The 22,542-nt window shown below is 50.7% G+C and overlaps 1 protein-coding gene across 1 annotated transcript in view; it reads left to right on the top strand.

The window, feature by feature from the left end:
* KSR2 (kinase suppressor of ras 2) overlaps positions 1-22,542 on the top strand; it is a 305,100-nt gene that overhangs the window by 153,812 nt on the left and 128,746 nt on the right. The window contains 1 exon segment of the mRNA XM_058656700.1: positions 19,439-19,623. Within this exon segment, the coding sequence (XP_058512683.1) occupies positions 19,439-19,623 (185 nt within the window).

The following is a 22,542-nucleotide window of genomic DNA, read 5'->3' as shown; positions in this document are numbered from 1 at the left end:
GGGCTGCTTGCTGGTGTCCTTTTGACTCTTCCATGTTGAGGGTTGATGTGATCTCAGCTGCGTGGATGGGCTCTTCCCTGGCGATGACTGTGACCTGGGTGCAGGCAAAGCGAGAGAGTAGTGGTTGCTGTAAGGACCACACAGACAGTCCAGAAGATCTGATCCTCTCTGCATCTCCCAGAAGAGAAATCTATGTTGGGCCTGTTGTTCTGCTCCTGGCACCTGCTGGCTTGTCTCTGGTCCCTAGGAAAAGCATCGCTCTGATCTTTGTTATTATCCCAGGCCACATTAGTGTAAGAAGATCTCTGTCCAGTGCTGCTGCTTTCAGAGGGACGCTGGTTGTCCTGGACTAGGGCTCACCCTACTCCAGCTAGACTGAGTCATCTACATCATGGATGTTTGCGTCTCTGGGAACCTAGGGCAGTGGGAGACCCCTTGTCTGCTCCCCCCCGAACCCTGATCCCCTCCAATCCCTAGTGCACAGCTTCAGCACTTTCTGTGCCTGTCATGGGAAGCACAAGGTGGATGAGCCCAGCTTGACACGCACACACACGCACACACACACACACATACTCAGGAAGTTCCTCCAGCCATTTGGGGAGACACACACCACTCTTGGTTCCATTTTCCAGATTTGGGGGTAAGGCTCTTGCAGGTGACTTTCTGCCTTTAGTTTCCCAATTATCTTCTCCTTGGATCCCTGCCACTCCACTCATGTGAAAGACCTGGATAGAGAGTTCTGGGTCTCTTAGCTGTGTTCTCCTCTTCTTCCTATTCCCCACGTTCCCCCCTTCTCCCATGCCAAGTATCTACAACACTTGGACAGAAGCTTTGAACCAGGAACTCAATTCTTATCTCCCCCACAGATGGCAGGAGCCCAATTACAGGTGCATTGTTCATCCCGTCCTGACTCCTGAACCCAGGGGACCTCATGACTTCATAGCAGCACCTCCAGCAATACCAGGACCTAGGGTGTCCCTTCTTGCCAAAGTAAAACACAGTGCTGCAGAGAGGCCAATTCCAGAACTGCTTATTTCCCAATGCATGTGTTTTTTTTCCTTGACATCTGCCATGGACTTAGCTGTCAGGATAGTTCTGGTTGCCTTGGGATAATTACTAGCACGATCACTTTTGGAAATTTGTTCAGCTCATGCTTCTGAGGCATGGGCCCCACTCCCATTTGGCTGTACCATCCGCTGACTTTTTTATGGGACAGGTAATATATGAGGTGAGGCTAGACTTTAAAGAGACCCAAGGCAGGCTCTGCAACCTCCCCTGGGCAGCAGCTGGCAGGTGGCTCCACGCTGTACTTCAGTGGACCAGAGCTTTATGGCTGCTTTGCTAATGGTCATAAACTTGGCAGTTGCTTCTGATACTTAGAGTGTCCTCTGGTTAAATTGAGTCTGAGCAGGTGGGCAGCACACAGCTGGAGAAGACATTTAACATCTGCAGAGAAGGAGGCAGCGAGCTAGGCTTAGCACAGCAGGCTGGCGCTTCTCCACAGTGTAGGCTGTCAGCTTCCTTTTCCGTGGGGGGCACTCCTTCTCTCATCCCTTTTAAAGAAGAGCAGTTTCTGGCTCAGGATCTCCCGTTCCCCATGGAAGCCTCCCTCCAGTTTTGGCTCCTCACTATTGAAGTGTGGGTTACCCACTTGCCAATACATTGAATGTTTATTGCAGTAAAGTACATATGACATAGCATTGGCCATTCTACCCATCTTTGTATATCTGTGTCATTAAGTCTGGTTTGATGGCATCAAGTACATTTACACTGTTGTCCACCATCCCTACTATCCATTTCCAGAAATCTGTCTCGTGACATTGGAACTCTGTTTTCATTTGTTCATTATCCATTCATTCCTCAGCCTGTCTCTCAGTGAGCTTGACTACCAAGCACTTCAAGTATGTGAAATCTTTGGATATTAATCCTTTTGCCTCTGACTTATTTCACTTAACACAATGTCTTTGAGGTTCATCCAGGTGATAGTAGATGCCAGCACTTGATTAGCAGATGCCAACACTTGGTTCCTTTTGAAGGCTACAAAGTATTTCTGCGCATGAACCACTGCAGTTTTGCCTACCTGTTCGTTCTTCCATCATGAACCCTTGAGTTGCTTCTATCTCGGATTATTGTAAATAATGTTACAGTATTTCAGAACCAGAAATATAGAATTAGAGAAAAGTACTTAAGAACCGAGAGCAGAGTAGTTTAGCATAAAGGCAGGGGAATCTTCTGGAATTCTGATTTTACTGTTCAATGAGCATGTGACTTGAGCAAATGACTCTCTGCTCTGAGTCACAGGTTTCCTGCCTTTAACTGGAGATAATGGCAGGACCTCCTGGGGCCAGAAGAACTCCAGGAGGTTGTCCTTATAGCATGTCCAGCATTGGGCCTTGCAGGAGGTGAACACTCTTGAGATGTCACCATTTTAGAAAGGAGATATTTATCCACCTAAGGTTTATCAGGCAGCCACCTGCTGTACTCTGGGCTGTGGGGTACACAGCGTACTGCTTCCCAGGGCTCCAATTTTGAGGCACAGGTGCCCTTGGACCCGGCATCCATCTTCTGTAATCAGTGTGGTGCAAGGAGATGTCTCGTTTCTGGCCAAGGAGCTCCGTCTTCCAGTTGAAGGATGTTCTAGAAAGTCAGCCCCATCCCCTGGGTTTCCATGGAGGACAGGTGGGGAGGTGTTGCTCCCCACAGGTGGTTCACGTGATGCTGGTTCTTGCTGTTGAAACATCTCCTGTTGTGTCTCTTGAGACCAACCAAGGCATCCAGGTGGTTGGCAGTCACGTCACACTGTATTCTCACTGTCAGGGTTTGTTTCTTAGGTCCAGCTTCTTGCGGCGGTCATCTCGGCTCACTTCCTCAGCTCTACTACCAGCTGCCGGAGGGCAGGGCAGTCCTGGTGGCTCCAGGTCTGATTTGAACTCCGGTTCCTCTCTCATAACTATCTTGCCTTCTCATTTCTTTGGATTCCATGTTTATGTTTTAAAGGTTTATTTTAAAGACCGACAGGGAGGAAGGGGTAGGGAAAGAGATCTTCCATTTGCTGCCTCACTCCCCAAGTGGCTTTAACAGCCTGGGCTGGGCCAGGCTGAAGGCAGAAGATGGGAACTGCATCCAGGTCTCTCCCATGGGTAACAGGGGCCCAAGCACTTGGTCCATCTTCCCCTGCCTTCCTGGGCATGTAAACAGCAACCAGGACTAGAAGTGGAGCAGCACGTACTCTAATTTAGGGTGCCAGTATCTGAAGTGGTAACTTAATCCACTGTGCCACGATACTGGATCCTTGAACTCCACATTAAAAATAATTCTGTATTGAAACTCATAAACCATTTTGAAGTGAAATGGCATTAAGCAATATTTGGAACATTCACAATGTTGTGCAGCCACTTCCTGCAAACAGTTGTAGAATATTGTCCTGACGCCACGGAGAAGCCCAGAACCCATGAAATAGTTACTTTCCATTCACCTGAATCTTCTGGTCCCTGCCACTGCCACCTTGCATTCTGTCCCCTGTGTTTGTTTGAATGATTCATGTTTGTGGAACCCTTTTAAAATATATATACTTACTTACCTTTTATTGGTAAGGCAAATTTAGAGAGAAGGAGACACAGAGAAAGATCTTCCATCTGCTGGTTCACTTCCCAGATGGCTGCAATGGCCAGAGCTGGGCTCATCTGTAGACAGGAACCAGGAGCTTCTTCTTGGTCTCCCAGGTAGGTATAGGGTTCCAAGGCCTTGGGCCATCCTCCACTGCTTTCCCAGGCCACATAGCAGGGAGCCAGATTGGAAGCAGAGCAGCTAGGACATGAACTGGTGTCATATGGGAGCCCAGCACTTGAAGGTGAAAGATTAGCCAGTTGAGCTATTACGCCCGGCCCCTGTGGAGTCATACAACACATGACCTTACATGTCTGGTTTTGCTTCTCTGTCATAAATCTTCCATCATTTTCATGGCTGAACAATAACCCATTGCACAGATATACCAACACCATGTCCAACTCCATTATTCATTTGTTTATTCTTCCATTGATGGACTTGGATTTGCATCTGTTGGCTTCTGTGAATGATGCTGCTCTACAGCTGCTACTGTCAGCTCTCCTGCCTATCCAGGAGTGACGCTGCTGGGTCCTGTGGGGATTGTGCATTCCGTTTCCATGGAATCACTGAGTCTTCCTCATGGCCGCTGCAGGTTACATGCCTGCCCAAAAGGTACAGGGCACCCCTGCTTCTCTACATCCTTCGTTGCTTTCCATTGAAAACATAGCCACAGCAGAGGATGCGACGTACTGCCCCGCGGGGGGGTTTCTTTGCCATTTTATCAGTGACTCACCACATTGAGTATCTTCTCTTCTGTGTGTGCGTTTGCCATCATTTGGATCATCTCTTGGGAGGGATGTCCCTTTGAGTTCTCTGTCAGTTTCACATCAGCTGCCTTTTTGTTCCCTACTCTTTTGGGATCTATGTTTATAACCCTTGCTTCCTCTGAGCTGCCGGTTACCCTGAAGCTCTGCAGAGGCAGTGGAGAGAGCCAGGTTTCGGCAGAATGCCACCTCTGTGACCCACTGAGCAAGCAGTTTCTACTTTCTGAGCCTTAGTTTTATTATCAGTAAAATGAGTATATCATCTGCCTCCTTCATGGGCTCTGATGGTTGGTGGTCATACAGGGGAACTATTTATTCCAGTACTAGTATATGTGTGTAGGGGAGCGGGACGACCCCAGGAGACTTTAGCTCTTCTTACTAGCTTTATTTTATTCATGCCTCTATGCTTAATGGGAAGCCGTAGCATGGCTCTTGACACTGGCTGGCGGGTTCATCGTCGCTGAGCAGTCTGGGACAGAGGCTATACACAGTGATGGACACAGTCATGTAGCATGAAGATTCTGCAGCAAGGTGGATGGGAGGCAGGAGGGAATGTTTGGAGCATCTCCATGTGACGACACTGGTTGGCACCTCGCATGGCCTTTGGTGGGCAGCCGTCTGTCAGCCTGTCAAACCTCTCCAATGCATAATTCATCTTGGGGGTCTATGAGCACAGCTTGCAAGTCACCCTGAAGGTGGCAGAAGCAGCAGGGACACAAGCTTGCAGGGCAGGAGGGAGTGGGGGGTCTTCCTTCCGCTTCACAGATACCCAGGCCAGGGTCAGCGGTTCATTGTCCACCACCTCAGTCTTTCCTGGCGGCAGGGGATTCTAGGTTGTGTCCTTTCTGAAAACTTCAAGCCCACATTTGACATTGCTGCCCGGGACCGCTGGCTGAGACACCAATTACCCCTGGTGGCAAGGCTTCTTGGAACTAAGTGTCTGAAAATGTAGCAGTTTTCTTTCTACTTCAAAATCCTCTTCCATGACTTTGCCTTTCTTCTGTCAACTCTTTGAAAGCACAGCTCTGATCCTTTAGACAGGCACCCTGGTGACATTCTCACGAACACTGGGACCCACTTAAAGCTGTGTCCCCCGTGTTCCTGGGTTCTTCTCCGAAGCTGAACCCATTTGCCTGCGTCTGGAAAAGCTGTGCGCGGTATTAGAGATGCAGTTTCCCTGGAGATGGGAGTGTTTGCCTGTGGATCTGGGGGCCAGCATGACCGCAGACCAGCCTTTCTGTCTGATGGTGGGAACTGGGAATTAGGTCTCTTAGATACGGGGTGGGAACCACCAATACTTCTGCTCTTGCTCTCAGTGCATCCAGCGCCCTGATGGAGCCCCTATTGATATGATGATGTGAGCGGGAGAGCTGAGTTTTTCCCTCTCAGATCACTGCCATTTAATTAACCTGTGTGCTGGCAGCAATTAGTTCAAGACATTTCAATGGGTAATGCACAGTTAAAGCACTTTAAATGTGTGCCTGGTCAGAGGCTAGGGTAATGGTGAAGTTGTTGCTTTTCCCGGGTTAATAGCGAGAGGCTGGGTTTTATTTATTCTTTGAACAATCATTTCTGGAGAGCCTAGCAGGTGCCAAGATCTGGTCCAGGCACTAGTGACTGCAACTGCTATGGCCTTAGCTTCGTGGAGTTGATATTCTCAAATCAGAATCATGGCCCTTGGGTTAGAAGTCATGGTCCTTGGCTTGTGGCTATAAATACATTTTTATTGAAACAAGCTTCTGTCTCCTTTCCCTCCTTCCCCCTCTGTCTCTTTGCCTTCACTCTGTTTTCTCTACCTCACTCCTTTCTTTCAATCATCTCTCTCTCTCTCTCTCCCCTGCCATCCCATCTTCCTTCATCTCTTTCCCCACACCTTTCTTTTCCTCTCTTTGCACATTGCACCTGCTCTACACATGAGGTAGGCATTTCTTGTGCAAAAGATTCATGCATACATAGTCACATTTGGAAGTTGCCCCAACCCCTATTCCCACTGTCATCCTTTTCTGTGTCTTTGAATGCATCATAGGAAGCTAGAATAAATACATGCATCTGTTATATCCACGAGCTTGCACACGTTTATATTTGTGCCAATGCTGTCCTACGATCTGTGTTCACTGGCAGTTTAACTAGGGGTCCATTTAACTAGGGGTCATCAAAATAGGTCTCCTGGGCCAAAAATGACCCACTGACTGTTCTTGTGGGTAAAATTTTATTGGGACACAGTCAGTGCCATTTGTGTGGACATTGCCTGGAAATGCTGCCAAGGCAGAGTTGCATAGGAGCACTGGAAAACTGCAAGGTTAATCTAAAACACTAACCCTGTGTTATCTGCTGTCTGGAAAATCACAGGAGTGGTTGGTTGACCTCTGTTTTATGGCCTCCTCATTCTGCTTCACAACTGCATGGTGCCCTGTCATGTGGATGCGTTGTGTCTAACTCAGCAACCCCTTGCTGTCTGTGTGTGCTCCAACGTGTGCAGAGCCACTATGGAACCTCAGATTTGACCTAAATGCTGCAGGATTTTCTGATAGGGAAACTGGTGGACCCTGAGTCTTTGTTTATTTGGAAGGCTGAGAGAGAGAGAGAGAAAAAGAGAGAGGCAGAAGACCAAGTACTCATGCCATGCCTGCGGCCTGCCCGATGTGCACTAGCAGGAAGCCAGAATCAGGAATGAAACTGGAATTGGAACCCTGGCGCTCGGACACGGGATGCTGTCTCTGCAAGTGATGAGTTAACTGAATAACCACTGCACTCAGTGCCTGCCCAGACCCTGGGGCTTCAGGGCCCAGTGGTGATGAGATGGTGGCTTATATGGTTATGTCCCTGAAGTCATTCCAGAATGTTCCTTGACTGTGCTTTTCCTCTTTCCTCTCTGGCTTGCTGCAGCCCCCCAGGCCAGCCTTGTGCTCTTAACTTCTGATTGTTGGTGAGCCTGAGCAGACCCTGTGGCATGCAAGGTATTTTGTGCCAGAGTCCGTGCTGGGTCTGCTGGGAAGGATCCAGGAAAGTGCTGTGATGTTGTGATGTAGAATTGCCTTTCTTCTGCATGCCTCCCAACCCCCAAGGTGTGAGCAACTTTGGAACTGAAAGAACATGATCTGAAGGAGCCAAAAATGGAGCTGAAGCTCTTCACTGAGGAAAATACAACCCTACTCATCCGAAGTCGGCTCCGGCTAGCATAGGAGCAGACGAACCTGTTTGAAAGATGATTGTCAGATGGACAGGAAAACCAGGGACCCAGGCTCAGAATGCAGCAGGAGCTGGATGTCTGGGGGCCTGTAAGTGACTTGATTTAGATTGTGTGTGTGATAGAGAGGGGCGGAGAGAAGGGGAGAGGAAGAGAAGGGGAGAGGAAGAGAGGGGGAGAGGGGTGAAGAGAGGAAGGGAGGGAGGGAGAGAGAGAGAGAAAGAAACTACAGCTAGGTCACCTGAGTCTTGCATATTTTGTTGCATCTTTGTGTCTTATCACTGGGGAGTCACACTCCCCTGGAAGATCTTCTGGATTGGTGTGTTTGGTGCTTGGTAACGTGGGGAGGACAGTGTTTCTAGGCTGACACCTCCAGGAAGATTGTGCGTAGAGCAGGAGAGGAAATTCCTCAAAGGGAGCATTGAGTGAATTCTGATCCCTACACAAGGGTCCCTCTGCAGAACAGTGATCCATGTTATTGGCTCAGATATGGAAAATATGAAAGGCCAGCAAAATGGTCATGGAAAATGGGCATTATGAAAAAAGTGGCATGAGTTTAAACATAGCAGCAGCATAAATATTCTTTATATAATAAGTACTGGAGCTAGTTTTGTGACACATCGGGTTAAGTTGCCACCTGCAGTGCCTCCCCATGTGGGTACTGGTACCAATCCTGGGTGCTTTACTCTCTGTTTAGTTCCCTGCCAATGGCCTGGGAAAGCAGTGGAAGATGGTGTGAAAGCTTGGGCCCCTGGATCCTTGTGGGAGACCAAGAAGGAGTTCGTGGCTCCTGGTTCTGGCCTGACCAAATTCTGGCTGCTGTGATAGGACAGTGTGACTGAGTCATCGGTGATCCTCCAAGCCCCCCAGCAGTGCAGGCGTCTTCTCAGCTGGCTGTGCTGTCTGCCCGGCTCACACTGATTCATTCCCTAGCACTCTGAAGCGCAGGGCAGACTTGAGAATCAGGGAGGTTGCCCTGTTGAATGAAGAAGTAGTCTCCAGTCTAGTGGATGCTGACCTGCATGAGGTCGTGCCGCGAGTTTGTGGCAGTGTAGGCAGTAGCACAGGACCACGAGCTTTTGAGGAGGATCTTCTCTGGGCCCCCTCATTTTCTAAGTGAGAGGCTGAGAACTCTGGAGGTGAAGCCACAGGCCCTGGGTGCCCCGCTGGACCCAGCATCATCCGGGTCTCCTGGGGGTGCCTTGAGAAGTTGGCGGGCACTGCCAACTGACCGTTGGGCTCTGATGGATGCCAGCATGGGGCACACAGTGCCAGCAGGTGACATTTTTGTAGATCTACTTGTTATGATTCACTTTGGTTTTTCCTAGGGTGTAGGAGGCACCTGTGAGACACTCCTGATTTTCATGCATTATTTCTAGCCAACCTCTGACGTGCAGAGAGGGCCCTTTGCTGGCTCTGGCCCTAAGTACAAAGATGTCAGCCCTGTTCTCATGTCAAGGTTTTCATTACAAGGTGTTGTGCTGTCAACCATTCACATGACAAGGGGCCCTCCTTGACACAGCACTCCAAGCAAGTTCAGATCCTCCAGGACCAAGAGCTTTGGGGTCAAGCAGGACCCTAAGATGCTGTGTGACCTTGGGCAGGTTTTTTTAGGCTCTCTGATCATTCCTGTCTTCATCTTCAGATGTCTAATCCCATCTTAACAGACAACACAGGAATGGGCCTTCTGTTGTAGCAGGTTGAGTTGTGTCCTGTGCCATTTGTGTCTCATAGTGGAGTGCTTGCTTTGAGTTCCAGCCACTCCACACTTCCAATTCTGCTTCTCTGTCATGTGCCTGAGGGGCAGCAGGTAATGGCCTGAGTTCCTGGAATCCTGCCACCCGTGTCAAAGAGTCGGATGGAGTTTTGTTTCCTGGCTTGGGCCTGGCCCAGCCCTGGCTGGTTGTCATGGATGTTGAACTGTCAACAAAATCAGGGTGCCAGGAGCAGAGAAAAGGGACAGGGTGATCCCTCAGCAAGTCCTTGGAGTTTCCAGGAGGGGAAACCAGCTTGAAAACCCCCAATGCCTGAGCTTGTGGCAGACAGGAACTCAGCTCTCCAGCGTCTCTGCCCAAGGGCAGCTCTGGTGAGTATCATCCTTGTGGGTCGTACAGATGGGGTGGTGGGGCTGATGCCCCCAGTTCCCAGCCCCTGCTCTCCACTGCATTCCTAGGAGTTTCTGACTTCAGGGCTGTTTGTGAGTCACACGCCCACCCGCCTCCACTCTTCAACCCCAGGGTAAGCCGCAAGAGGCTGGCCAGAGGGCAGCAGCAGCAGCAATGGCATGTCTCTCGGGGGTTATCACTTACTGGGCCGATGGAAGGCTGCCCAAATCCCGTCTGGGTGATGGCGAGAGCAGAGCCCTGCGCCAGTTTATCTTGAAAATTGTCTTTTCTTTGGGCAAGGGGAGGAGAAAGGAAACCTCAAAGAAAACATCCAGCTCCGTGCCCATGAAGTCCCTGTCCAAAATCAGTCATCCTTTTTAATAATGAGGGCTGTCGTGAGCCCTGCTTTGGTCGGAAATGATGGCCTGGGTAAATATTTGGTCTGTAACTGATTTATGGGTTGGGGAACAAAAAAATAAGATTAGTTGTTAATCATGGGCATGCGGGAACAGCAGGGGCCTGGACACCAAGCCCAGAGCAGGTCTGCGAGGCAGAGGCCCTGCCCACTGTCTGGATGAGCTCAGAGGACCAAGCAGGCAGCTGGGCCAGCCCTTGCAGGAGCACTCTGGCTGGAGGAGGCGGCAGCGCTGGGCTTCCTGATTGTTCCATGGAGTGGAGTGTGGGGGAAACAGCCCTGCGTGTCCATCTAAGGGGCTGGCAGAGAGCAGGCCTGGTGGCAAGAAGCCTCCTAGCACTGATGCTTCCTAGCTAATCCTGAAATTGACACCCTGGTGTATTTCCTGTCTGTGCAGGCGCTTGGTGCATTGGGAATCATAGGTAGGGTCTGGGTGTGACCCCTCGGCCTTTCCAACATGTGGAAGGTTGCCCAGAAACACCCATGTGGTTTTTCACTTTCAGTACCATGGTCAGTAAATTACCTGAGATTTTCAGCACTTGACTATCAGATAGGTGTTTTGCGAGTGATTTTGCCCAGGTCTAAGCTAATGGAAGTGTTTGCTCATGGGAGTGTGTGTTTTCCTTTTTGTTAAAGATTTATTTATTTGAAACACGAACTGAGGGGGAGAGAGACACAGGAAGAGCAAGAGATGAGGTCAACTTTCCATCTGCTGAGTCACTCTCCAAAAGGCTACCGATGGTTAGGGCAGGCTAGCCCAAGGCCAGGAGCCTGGAACTCCATCCAAGTCTCTTGTAAGAGTGGCAGGGCAGGGGCCCCTCTTTGGGGCCAACTCCACTGCTTTCCCAGGCACATCAGCAGGGAGCTGTATCACATTTGAAACAGCTGAGAGTTGAACTGACAGTGTGGCAGGCAACAGCTTAACCCCCTATGCCATATCAGCCCCGATGAATGCATTTTGACTTACAGTGTTTTCAACTTGAAATCAATTCAAATTCCTGCATTTTTTTTTAATAAAAGGGTGTCTGTGAAGTCCATGTGTCTTCCTGCAGTATTGAGCCACAGTGGATCTGCCATCCTCCCCTGCTTGCCCTCCAGGGGGAGCTGGAGAGCATTTGCTGGACAGTAAATGGAAACTCCTGGCCTTCCATACATTCGATTCCTGCTTCTATTGAGTTGATATTACATGTCAGGCAGGATACAAAGTGCTGGGACCCAAAAAGGAGCCAGACAAGACACCTGCTCTCCCAGCCCTTCCAAACAGCAGGGAGAGCCTTGTGTTCATTCCAGAAATAAATTCAAGGTGCACTCCAAAACTGTGGTTGGAGCTGAGAAGAAGCAGGGAGCTGTGAATGGCAGACCCAGCCTAACCCACGGGCCAGTGGGGGCAGGGGAGGGTGGCGGTCAGCAGGAGGAGAGGAGAGGTGCCAGATCAAGTCCAGGTGGCAGGGATAGTAGCTCTGGGTGAGACAGGTGGCAGGAAGTGGACTAAAGTGTCACTTTGAGTGACCAGTTTCAGATCCTGTTAGCACAGCAGTTGGCCAGCGGCAATCCAAGGGCCCCCTTGCGCTGGTTGCCTGTTTTGGAGAGGAGTCTGATTGGAACATGCTGTGCCCATCCACCTGCACGGCTTCCACGGCTCACTTTGTGCTCTCTTGCTCCTCTGTCTCGGTTACGTGCGTGGATTCAGTGTCTTAGACAAGAAGGGCCCAGGCATGGAAAGCACACTGGCTGTCTCCTGCAGTCAAGTCATTGTGGGAAGTCTGTGAGATACCGAGAGCCAACCTGTCATGGAACAATGCAGCACATCATCCCACAGATGGCATTTAGTTGTCAGGTGTCCGTGTTCATATCACAGGTAGAACATGTGCTTTTGTATAATATACGAAGGAGCTTCAGCAAGTTTATGATAAATGGAATTGAAAGGTAAATTCGTTTGGATACCCACAAGTTTGTGTGTGTGTGTGTGTGTGTGTCTGTGTGTGTGTGTGTGTGTATGACTTGCCAGCTTGGAAGGCATCTGCAGTCTCTCCCCCTGCCTCCCATTGAATCAGCAGGTGCAGCCTCAGGAGCTGGGTCCCAGCTGCCTACCTTTCTTCCACTTCCACAGTCCCCTCCCTGATCCATGCCACCCTCCTGTCACTATCTTGCCTGGATGATTCCAGCAGCCTGCTGTCCAGATGCCCAGTGCTGTTCTTGCCCCGCCAATCACCTCTGCACACCAGGCAGAACCACTGACAGAGAGAAGCCTGGAGACTTGCGTCCGTGGGTTCACTCTCCTAATTACTGCAATGCTTGAGACAGATGGGGCCAGGCCAAAGCCAGGAGCCTGCCTGTTTGTGTAGGTAAGTCTCCCATGCGTGCGACAGGGCCACAGTTGATGTGAGCCTTCCCTGGTGTCTTCCAGGGTCTGCATTGGCAGGGCACTGGAGTCAGGAGCGGTCAGCACTGCTACCCAGGCCCTCCGAGGGGGGAAGCGAGTGTCCCCAGCAATGTTTTATGGGACAGCCAAGCCTCCACCCACAGAGCTGTCTCTTAGAATCTGATTTCATCCTCTTCCTCCCTCAATACTTCCAACCCTCCACAATTGAGTCCCATGGCCTTGTGAATCACACCTCATATCCTTACAGTGGCAGACAAGGATCTGCAGAGCCCTTGGCCTGCCTCTCCACTTGCCTGCCCGCCCTGAGCCTGGGCCTGCCTGGGCCCAGCCACCCCACTGTTACCCCTAGGGGCCTCCTATCTGGTCCTCTCTCCCTTTAAATTCTTCCTGTGTGTAACTTCTTGACATTCAGGTCTTGGCCAACATGCCATCCCTGCCTCCCCTTGCAGCCACTGCCATATCGCTGAATCTTGGTTTTTCATGCAGTTCTCATTTTAACCAGTGTTTGCTTTCTCTTTTATCTGCTGTATTTCACAGCTTCCTCCATTGCTAGAGTCCAATTACCTTCTTGTCTCAGGAGTATTTACTGGCGTAGTTTTCTGAATTTATATGTATCTTTTCAGGGCACAAAGAGGCCGTGCCATGGACACTGTTTTTCATCTCTTGCCATTTTCATTTAATGATCAGTGTTGGTGTTCTCTCTCTCCTGGTTCTTTTTAACGCCTACTTGGTTTCCATTGGATGGAATTACCATTAATTTAATTGAGCAGGCCACTATGATGCATATTTTGGCTGCTTCTAGTCCTTTGCTAAGCGAAGTCAGTTTTACTATTGCAGAGGGATGAAAATCAGACTTGGAGCAAAGGGGGCAGAGATGGCCTCTTGGAGTTAGACACCTGGGCCATCCCAAACTGTTGTCCCTCCTGGGTTCTGAGCAGCCCCTCCCCCAGATCATTGTGCTGGTCATTGATTTACCAAAACAACAATGATAACAACAACACTGTTATTTCATTTTAATATATAAATGTTTTTGAGATTTTATTTGCTCTACAAATTTGTCATCTGAATCATTCAAAATTTGTATTGATTTGAGAAGCAGAGAGACTGGGTTCACTTCCCAAATTCCCGTAACAACTGGGCTGGGGCTGGGACTGGGACTGGGCCTGGGACTGGGACTGGGTCAGGCTGGGGCTGGGAACCGGAAACTTGATCTAGGTCTCACATGTGCATGTCAGAGACCCATATACTTGAGCCATCACTTCTTACCTCCTGGGATGCAAAGAAGTTGGATCAGAAGTGCAGGTGGGACTTGGACCCAGGCATTCTGATACAGGATGCGGGCAGCGTGAGCAGCATCAGACTGGCTGTAGCAGATGTCTGGTCCTGTTTTGGTTTTAATGGGCACAAAACCATTGTGTGTGTATTTATAGGATACAGCATGATGTTTTGATCCAGGGGTTACAATTGGGTTTAAATGCCCAGTCAGACAGGGGAAACTCCTGCAGTCCTGCCCTATGCGTGAGCCTTGCATGGGGAAGTGGCCCTTGGAGGGGTGGTATGTCACCGTGAGATCTTACTCATCCTGGGGCCATCAGGAGGCACCTGTCCGCTCCCAGTCCCTGCCGCTGCCTTCTGCTTTGCTGGGCCAGACACTGTTAGTGAAATGCTGAGGGAATGGGCCTTCTGAAAGCTTTCAAGTTCAAGGGGACAAACTCAATATTTGAGGAAGCTGGCAACAAAGAGGCCACAGAGGTCAGCAGCCCTGTGGACCCCAAAGCCCAGCAAACTTTGGGAAGAGGAAACAGTTCCGAGACCAAGCATGAGTGTGGATCTTTCCTTCTGGCATCTGTGCCATGAGGGCTGGTGATGGGTACTAATCCAGAACCTTCTGAGAACAGAGCCACCCACCAGGCCTGGGCTGACCATGGCCAGGCCCCTGCTTGAGAAGTCCCCAGGAGGCTGCTGATGTGCAGAGGGGCACTGGGCCTCATTCCTTTAGCTCTCCCCCTGGCTGGAGGAAGCCCAGGCAGCCCTGCCCTTAGCGAGTGTCACTTTGTGCCATGTTCTGACGATGAGGGCTCTCCAAGTTGGGAATTTTCATTCTGCAGTGACCACATAAGTGGGTGCAATATTCCAGTTGGGGTGCATGCTATGGAGGTGTGGCCAGAAGATCTGCTGCATTCTGAGAGTTGAGGATGGTGTCTCTTGGGAAGTGATGAGCCTTCCCTCAGCTTAAAGAATAAGGAGGAGGTCTCCAATGACAGGTGAGAAAATAACACCCCAGGCTGTGGGTACAGCGTGTGCAGTGGCCCTGAGGTGGCTGAGAACTCAGTGTAATCCAGTCCACTGAGAACTCACTGTGGCCTAGAATCAGAGAGTGACCAGGGACTGACGCAGGAGGCTGGAAGGTGGTAGAGGAGAGTGGTAGAAAGCTCCCAGAGACCAGCAAAGGGAAGGCATTTGGAGGTTTTTTTTTTAAGATTTATTTATTTTTATTGGAAAGGTAAATATACAGAGAGGAGGAGAGACAGAAAGGAAGATCTTCTGTCTGATGGCTCACTCCCCAAGTGAATGCAATGGCTGAAGCTGAGTCAATCCGACGCCAGGAGCCAGGAGCCAGGAGCTCTTCTGGGTCTCCCCACGTGGGTGCAGCATCCCAAGGCTTTGGGTTGTCCTTGACTGCTTTCCCAGGCCACAAGCAGGGATCTGGATGGGAAGCAGGGCTGCCAGGATTAGAACTGGTGACCACATGTGTTCCCGGCGTGTGCAAGGTGAGGACCTTAACCAGTATGCTATGGTGCCTGGCCCTGGAGGGTTTTTAACCGGGAAGCTAGGACACAATGTGGCCTTTGAGTTATGGAGAATCCATTGTGAAAATTCCAAAGTGGTCTCTGATTCGGCAGCAGTGAAGGGAATGATATGTATTGCCAGGTTGTAACGTATGTGGAACCCAGACACATTGGGCTGAGAGAGACAAGCCAGAGTGAGGAGTTGCCGTGTTATCTAACCCAGATGAAATATTCAGAATAGACAGAGTGGTTGCTAGGGTGAGAGGAATGGTGGGGAGATCGTTTAGTGGATAAGGGGCTTGCTCCTGAAGTTGGGAAGCTGTTTCCAGGTGGACAGGTGTTGCACAGTGTTGTGTGTATTGAATGCCACTGAATCACTTGATTTATAGTGAGATTTGTCAGGAGCAAAGCCAATGAACAGAGTGGAGCTAGGAGTCCAGGGAGGAAAGTGGCTTGGACCAAGAGGAGGGAACGGGAATGGAGCACAATGAACAGGTTCAAACATGATGAAAGGAGTCTCCGGGCACTCTTGGTTTAGACTGCCCATGTCAGGCAGGTGTCAGAAAAGTGGGAAGAATGTTCCTAGATTCCAGCACTGTACTCAATTCCTCGGGTATTCTTGGCAGAATAAGCACATTTCCTGGGAACAGATGGCCGCCCCACGCTGGGTGCCTGTGCGTACCATGGATGTGCAGACTCAGCCCAGCCCAGCTCTGGGGCCGTGGTCCGTGCAGCCTGCCTTGCTGGAGAGCCTGGCTTGCCGGTGTAGCCTTTCTGATGGTTCTGCTGCCTTGCTTTGCTTTTTGCAGAACTGGCCCAATTTCCAGAGATGACATCTGTGGGATAGATGTCTGATGCTTGGCAAAGATGATGGGAGAAGATGTTCTTTTTAATTGCATCTGCAGAATATACTACAAGATAGCCACTAAATCTTGCTGAACGGTGATTAAACACAGTCTCCTGTACTTAGTGGTTTTTTTTTTTTTTCAGTTTTTTTTCATTCTGAGCATGCCAGTGTCCTGAGAGTGGATGGTAACGTTGAGTCCTATATCTTGTCCATGAAAGCAATATAGGATCTCCATCGACTTGACTCTATTTTGTTGTTGCCGCTCTTCTTTTCCATTGTCTGTAATTCCATGTTTCTTCACGGCATCCTTCGAGCCACTTTCAGGACCCCAGAACCTGTGACTTTAATCATAGAATGACCCTGTCTCGCTGTGAGCATTTCCTGCAGTCTCCGCCGCTGACCACTCACCTGTCGTCCTCTCTCCAGCAGTGGGCAGGGAAGGATCAACCAATGGAAGCTGTGGGAGAGCCCCAGCATTCAGTTCGTGAACTTCCCTGGGCTCTCCAACTGGTCTGTGAACATTTGCACAATGGCTTTGTGTTGACCACAAGAGGGCGCTCAACCCACGGTCACACTGGTGGGTATTTGAGATGGGAAATTAAGCAGTGAGGATAAGTTAGTATGTAGTTGTTTCATCCATCTTTTAATCTCTCTCTCTTTTGTTCTTTCCTATTTTCCTCTCTGTTTGGCCCCTCCACCCACAATGGCCAATGCTAGACCAGGGCAGGGGAGGAGGAATAGTCTCTAAGGAGCAGCTTTGCTGTTTGGGGGAGATCAGCCAGTGCGAGCTCTCCAGGTTCCCTGCCCCACCCGTTCCTTCCATTTCCACCATTTATGTGTTTTGAAACCATAGCAGGTGGGGCTCAAGGCCAGGGAGAGAAAGGCAAATGGAAATAACTGGGTTAGATTTGTGGGTGGTTCTGGTAAAGGGATCCAAGGGGAAAGATGGAGAAGCCCAAAGGGGAAGGTCCAAACTCCATTCTTGACCGCTGCAGGACTCCTGGCCTGAAAAGTACCCCAGATCGAGCTGCTGGAGACAGCCGGCTTTGGAGTGGACATAGAGAGTCATGTGGGTGCGAGGAAGACATGGATCCTGTGCTGCTGTCTGCACCTCCTTTACCTGCTGGTCCCTCGACATCCTCCTCTGCGGACCTGGCCCATAGCCTCCCTCTCCTGAGGTTGCCGGGAAACTCCCCTGAGATCAGCCCTTTACCCCCTTCACCGCCCCTACCTCCCTACAGTCTCCAGGGCGCGACCAGCACCCACATTGGAGCAGCACTGTCACCGCTGTTATTGGCTGCTGAGAGTGTGGCCAAGCACCCTATTTGGTAACATGAAAATTCTTTGAATGTCCGTGTTTTATGCTTATCCATTCAGAGATGCTTTCAGTTAGTTCCAGCTCAAAATGTCATCAGCACCTGGCTGGACGCTCTCGCCTGGGCTGTCTGCGCTCTTCCTTTCTCAGTGGGATGAATCCGCTTGGAAATTGAATAACTTCGCCTTCCAATTATCTGTGGGTTGAGAGCTGGCCAGAAAAAAGTTCTAACTCAAAAAGAATCTTGAAAAACTCCAGATGGATAACTGCTAAGCCCTCACTTTTTTTTTTAATGATAAAAATGTTCAATCATAGTTTATTGCAACATGTAAGGCACATAAAATATTGGAGAAGTCTTTTGCATCCCTGTATTTGTTTTTATTTCCTACTCAGCTTAAATCATTCTAGCCTGGCCACAGTTCAGGTGCTGGTGGGACCAGTTTGTAGTTACTTTACTGGAAAAGATAGTTCTAGAACAAGAAATGCCAAGGATATATTAGATCCGTTTCTGTTGACATCAGCATTCTCTGCCTTCCATGTCTGCTGTCTGTCCTTTGGACATGCTCAGTTGGTGTCAGAAACTTAATTCTGATTGGATATTAGTGCTACAAAGTTGCTCCTGTTCATTGTTGCAGTATCCTACTGTGACCTTTTTGTCTTGTAAAAATAACATCTACTGATTTGAGTGAGACCAAGAGCAAGCTACCTTCATTCATTGGCTTGTTCCCTCCCCGAGAGCCTGAGGTGGCTGGGACTGCACCAGGCCCCAGCAGCTAGGAACTCAGTCTATGTCTCACATGTGAGCAGCAGGAGCCTCATGGCTTGCCAGAGCCCTGCTGCCTTCCACAGTGTGCCTTTGCAGGTGGCTGGATTCTGTAACCGGGGCCAGGGCTTGCCCCCGGGCGCTCTGATGTGGGAATACAGGCATCCTAACTGCTGGGCTAATCATCTCCCCAGGGCCTTTATTCCGTGGTTACTCCTGAGTTTTGCTATGTTTGTGGTTCTCTGGCAGGCGGCATAGTTTTCACCAGGAGTGCATGGTGCTGCAGGTAGAAGGCGGAGGTTACCTGCAGGCAGGGCAGGACCAGCGCCCAAGGTTGAGACCGGATTGCCCTTTCTTCCTTGTCTTTGGTGGATCTGGAGCCAGCTGTGGGTCAGGTCTGGGAGGGAGCTCTGTCTTAGGGGCCTGACACCAGAAGTCCTGACGAAGAGGAACAGTTGGGGCAGGCACTTGATGTGGTGGTAAAGCATGTGGTTGGGCTGCCCGTGTCCTGTATCCAAGTGTCTGACTGTGAATTGTGGCTCGTACTTCCATTCCATCATCCTGCTGCTGTGTCCTCCGGAAGCCAGTGAGGCTGGTTTGAGTGCTTGGGTCCCTGTTACCCATGCAGGACACCTGGATGCAGGTCTTGGTGGCTGGCCTGGCCCGCCTGTTTCCTGCATTTGAGAAGTGACCCCAGTGGATGGGAGATAGATTTTTTTTTTTCACTCTCTTTCCTTCAAATGAAAAAAATGAAGTTTACAGAAAGGATGCTGAGTTCTGCCAAGAACTAAGCCTCTCTCCCTTGGAAGTCATCAGTTCAGCTTCTGCGGATTTCGTGGTTTACATGTGGAAGAAGGGCAGTGGATTGGGAGGTTTAGGGGGTGAATGTCACCTGGACACAGAGTCCCAGACCCACCTGTGGTCAGCCTGGGATTTGCTGTCCTGGTCAAGCAGGCCAAGGACACTTTGGCCATAGGTCAGGGCTTGGGGCCTCGTGACCTTAACCTGTGTAGACGGAAGGAAGAGATGCAGTTGGGAGACTGGAGTTGCGCCTGGCTCTTTAGAGCTTGTTCCAGGGAGCTGGATGGGTCCGAGCAGCTCTTCTGGGTGCTGTGCAGTGGGGCAGCCTTTGCAGAGGGGGTGAGATCACGTGTCTCTTGAACAGAAAGCTTTTTGCTGTGGGTTTTGGGCCCCTTGGGTCTCCCTGCTCTGACTCTGTCATACCGATGGGTACATTCCCTGTTCTCTTCTGTCTCCCTTCCAGAGCCAAAAAGAAGAGCAAACCTTTGAACCTGAAGATCCACAGCAGTGTGGGCAGCTGCGAGAACATCCCCTCCCAGCAGCGCTCCCCACTCCTGTCTGAGCGCTCGCTGCGTTCCTTCTTTGTGGGACATGCGCCGTTCCTGCCCTCCACCCCTCCCGTCCATACCGAGGCCAACTTCTCTGCAAGTAAGTCGTGGACGCACCAGCTTGGCCACCCCAACCGCGCACCGCACTCCCTGTCCCCTGCTTTTGCACCTCTGTGTCAGCTGCAGCCTCTGTGATCACAGTCAGTCCCTCAGAGGAGGCCTCCACCCTCCTGCTCCTCCTCCCCACTCCTGGCGGCCTGGCCACCGCGGAGAAAGCATTTGGGATTAAATTGTGCATTTCTGCCTTCCCCCACACCCATCACTCAGGTGAACCCCATGACCTTTACATCTCAGAGACGCATTTGGGTTCCAAGCCGGCTGAGCGTGGCCCGGGTGCTTTCCTTTCTGTTCTTAGGGATTGCTGCTGGAGACAGAGTGGTTATTACTCGGAGTGGAAATGGAACTTTCTGGCCATCAAGGGCTGAGGACTTAGAAGGCGTTTAATCTTCTCTGTCCAGAGGCTCATTTCACTGAGCAGGCAGCGAGGTGGGGGCTTGGAGGGAGGGCTGCTGAATTCAGCTCTGCTGGCTGGTCCTTCAGCTAGCTAAGAGAGCATCTCTATTGTTTGGCTGCTAGCATGTGGAAGAAACAACCCTAACCTGTCCTGCCGCCACAGGCTGTCTGTGCTGTGTAGCTGCTTTGATGGACAGATGCTCAGGAATGTTTGCGGTGCCGCCCAGGAGAATTCCCCACCTCCCCTGGTTTTTTTTGCATCAATTCCGTGTGCAGGTGGGTTCTTCCCACCTGCACGGATGAGAAGCGAACTTGCCCAAAGCCACACAGCTGCCAAGTAGCGGAGCCAGGATTTGAATCTGGTTCTTTCTCATGATCACATGTCCTGGCTTCACCATCAGGCATGATTTCATACCCAAACCCTGCTAACACTTGGCAGGATGTCTCGTCCTACATTGAGGGTTTCAGGTGCACCCTCCAATGCTTCTACGTTGCTTAGGAAGTGCCTGGGTCCCTTGAGAATTTAACCACAGCCAGTTATGCCATTCCTGGAGGAAGGCACAGGGGACGCCCAGCATCCAGCTGGACGGTCAAGCTGAGCATGCACCACTTGGTTCAGCCCTAAGTGTGTATGGCACGTCCACTGTAGGAGATAGCTGAGTGTCTGGACCAGAGGAGGCCTGGACCCAGGACGTGCAGCCTCTGCAGGAACAAGCCAAAACTGCACCCATGACCTGTGTATCCACACCGGAAGGCTGGTTTATTAAGTTGTCGGGGGGACATCAGCATCACGGAGACCAGAAGTCCTCCAAGAGGAGGGCAATGTGGAGAACCAGAACAGGAAGGGGCAGTGACAGCACCAGATGTGTGGTGACTGTGAGGTGATGTCATGGCTGGGGACAGAGGCTCCGCACGGGTGGGCGGTAGCCCTGCTGCTTCCTGGCAGTGTCTTTGGTATCTGCTGTGTTAGAAGCACCTCTCTGAGCCTCCAGGCTCATGCGAGGCATACAGTCAGCGCTTAGTACACGGTGGCTGTCATGATGTCATTTACTCTGTGTCCTTTCCCTAGTCATGTCCAAAGCCTCAGGCTTCATAATTCATTTTGGATTGCCATGGCTCAGTGCCCTGTGGTTCACCCCTGCCTGCCCCCACCATACTTCCCCGTAGCCCCAAGAGTGCTTGAAATTTATCTTGGCCTGATGCCGAAGCAGCCACCATCTGTCTTTGGGCCTGGCCATCATCTGAACTAGTGTTGGCATGGCCACCTGTAGGGATTTGGTCACTGCTCTGCTCTTTAGTTTTGGCTGAAGTAGAAACATCCCCCACCTGCTTAAAAAGAAAACAAAAACAAAAACAAAAAAACTTCCTAGACTTGGGATGGGTTGTTAGCCTCACAACTGAGGCACCTGCATCCCACACCTGGATGCCTGCGTTTGTTGGAAGCCCAACTCTGTCTCCTGACGCCAGCTTCTTCCTAATGTTAGCAAAGGCAGGCAGCAGTGATGGCTCTGAGAATTGAGTCTCTTGCATTCATGTGGGAGACCCAGATTGAGGTTAGACTCCTGGCGTTGACCCAGCTCAGCCCTAGCCCTGTGCTCATTTAGGAAGCAAATGAGCAGATGGGACCACTCTCCCCTCAACTACTCTCTGAGAAATAAAAATTTAAAATATCTAAAAGCCAGCAAACCTACAGATGTGCACCTTGGGGCCCCTGCCTTGCTAAGGAGCATGGTAAGGAATCCCCCATGACGCCCAGCTTTCCTCCCCTGTCGGCATCTGAGAGCAAGGGCAGCTTCCAGCACAGAGAGGCCCCAGGGGACACTGTCACCCCTTGGGCAGTCCTGAGTCTTGTAGGCAGAGAGCTTGCTTTCTGATCTCTCAGAGCAGAGCAGAGCGCTTGTCTCAGTGGGAGAGTGAGCGTGTAACCCAGGGAGGAACCCTGTGGCCCACTTCCTGCCTCTGCTGACTCAAGCAACAGAAGCAGCGGAAGCAAAGTGGAGCGCAGGCTGCACCCCAGGCAGCACGGAGCTCTGCTGCCATCTCAGTGCCGGCACTAAATCTCTGTTCAAAGATTTATTTATTTATTGGAAGGCCAGTGTGTGTGTGTGTGTGTGTGTCTGTGAGAGAGAGAGAGAGAGAGAGATATCTTTCATCTATTGGTCCATTTCCCCAACTGCTCACAACAATCAGGGCTGGTATAGGCTGAAGCCAGAACCTCATCTCCCATATGAGTGGTAGGGACCCAACAACGTGGGTCATCTTCTGCTGCTGTCCCAGGTACCTTAGCAGGGAGCTGGATCAGAGGCAGAACGGCAAGGTTTCAAACCAGTGCTCCAGTCTGGAATGCAGTGGCTTCACCGCTGAGCCACCTCACCAGCCCTCAGCACAGCATCTGGGTGGCCTCTGCCTCTGCCTGGTGCATTGGCTGCCTGGCCTCTTTGGAGAGTCACTGAAGTCTGGGTGGCAGGTGGTGGAATGCCCATTGCCTAGATCAGGAAATTGAATC

The sequence above is a fragment of the Ochotona princeps genome, chromosome 29 (genome assembly GCF_030435755.1).
Source record: "Ochotona princeps isolate mOchPri1 chromosome 29, mOchPri1.hap1, whole genome shotgun sequence".
Classification (NCBI taxonomy): domain Eukaryota; kingdom Metazoa; phylum Chordata; class Mammalia; order Lagomorpha; family Ochotonidae; genus Ochotona; species Ochotona princeps.
Note: the sequence above shows the minus strand (reverse complement) of the source record. Positions and strands in the feature narration are given on the sequence as shown.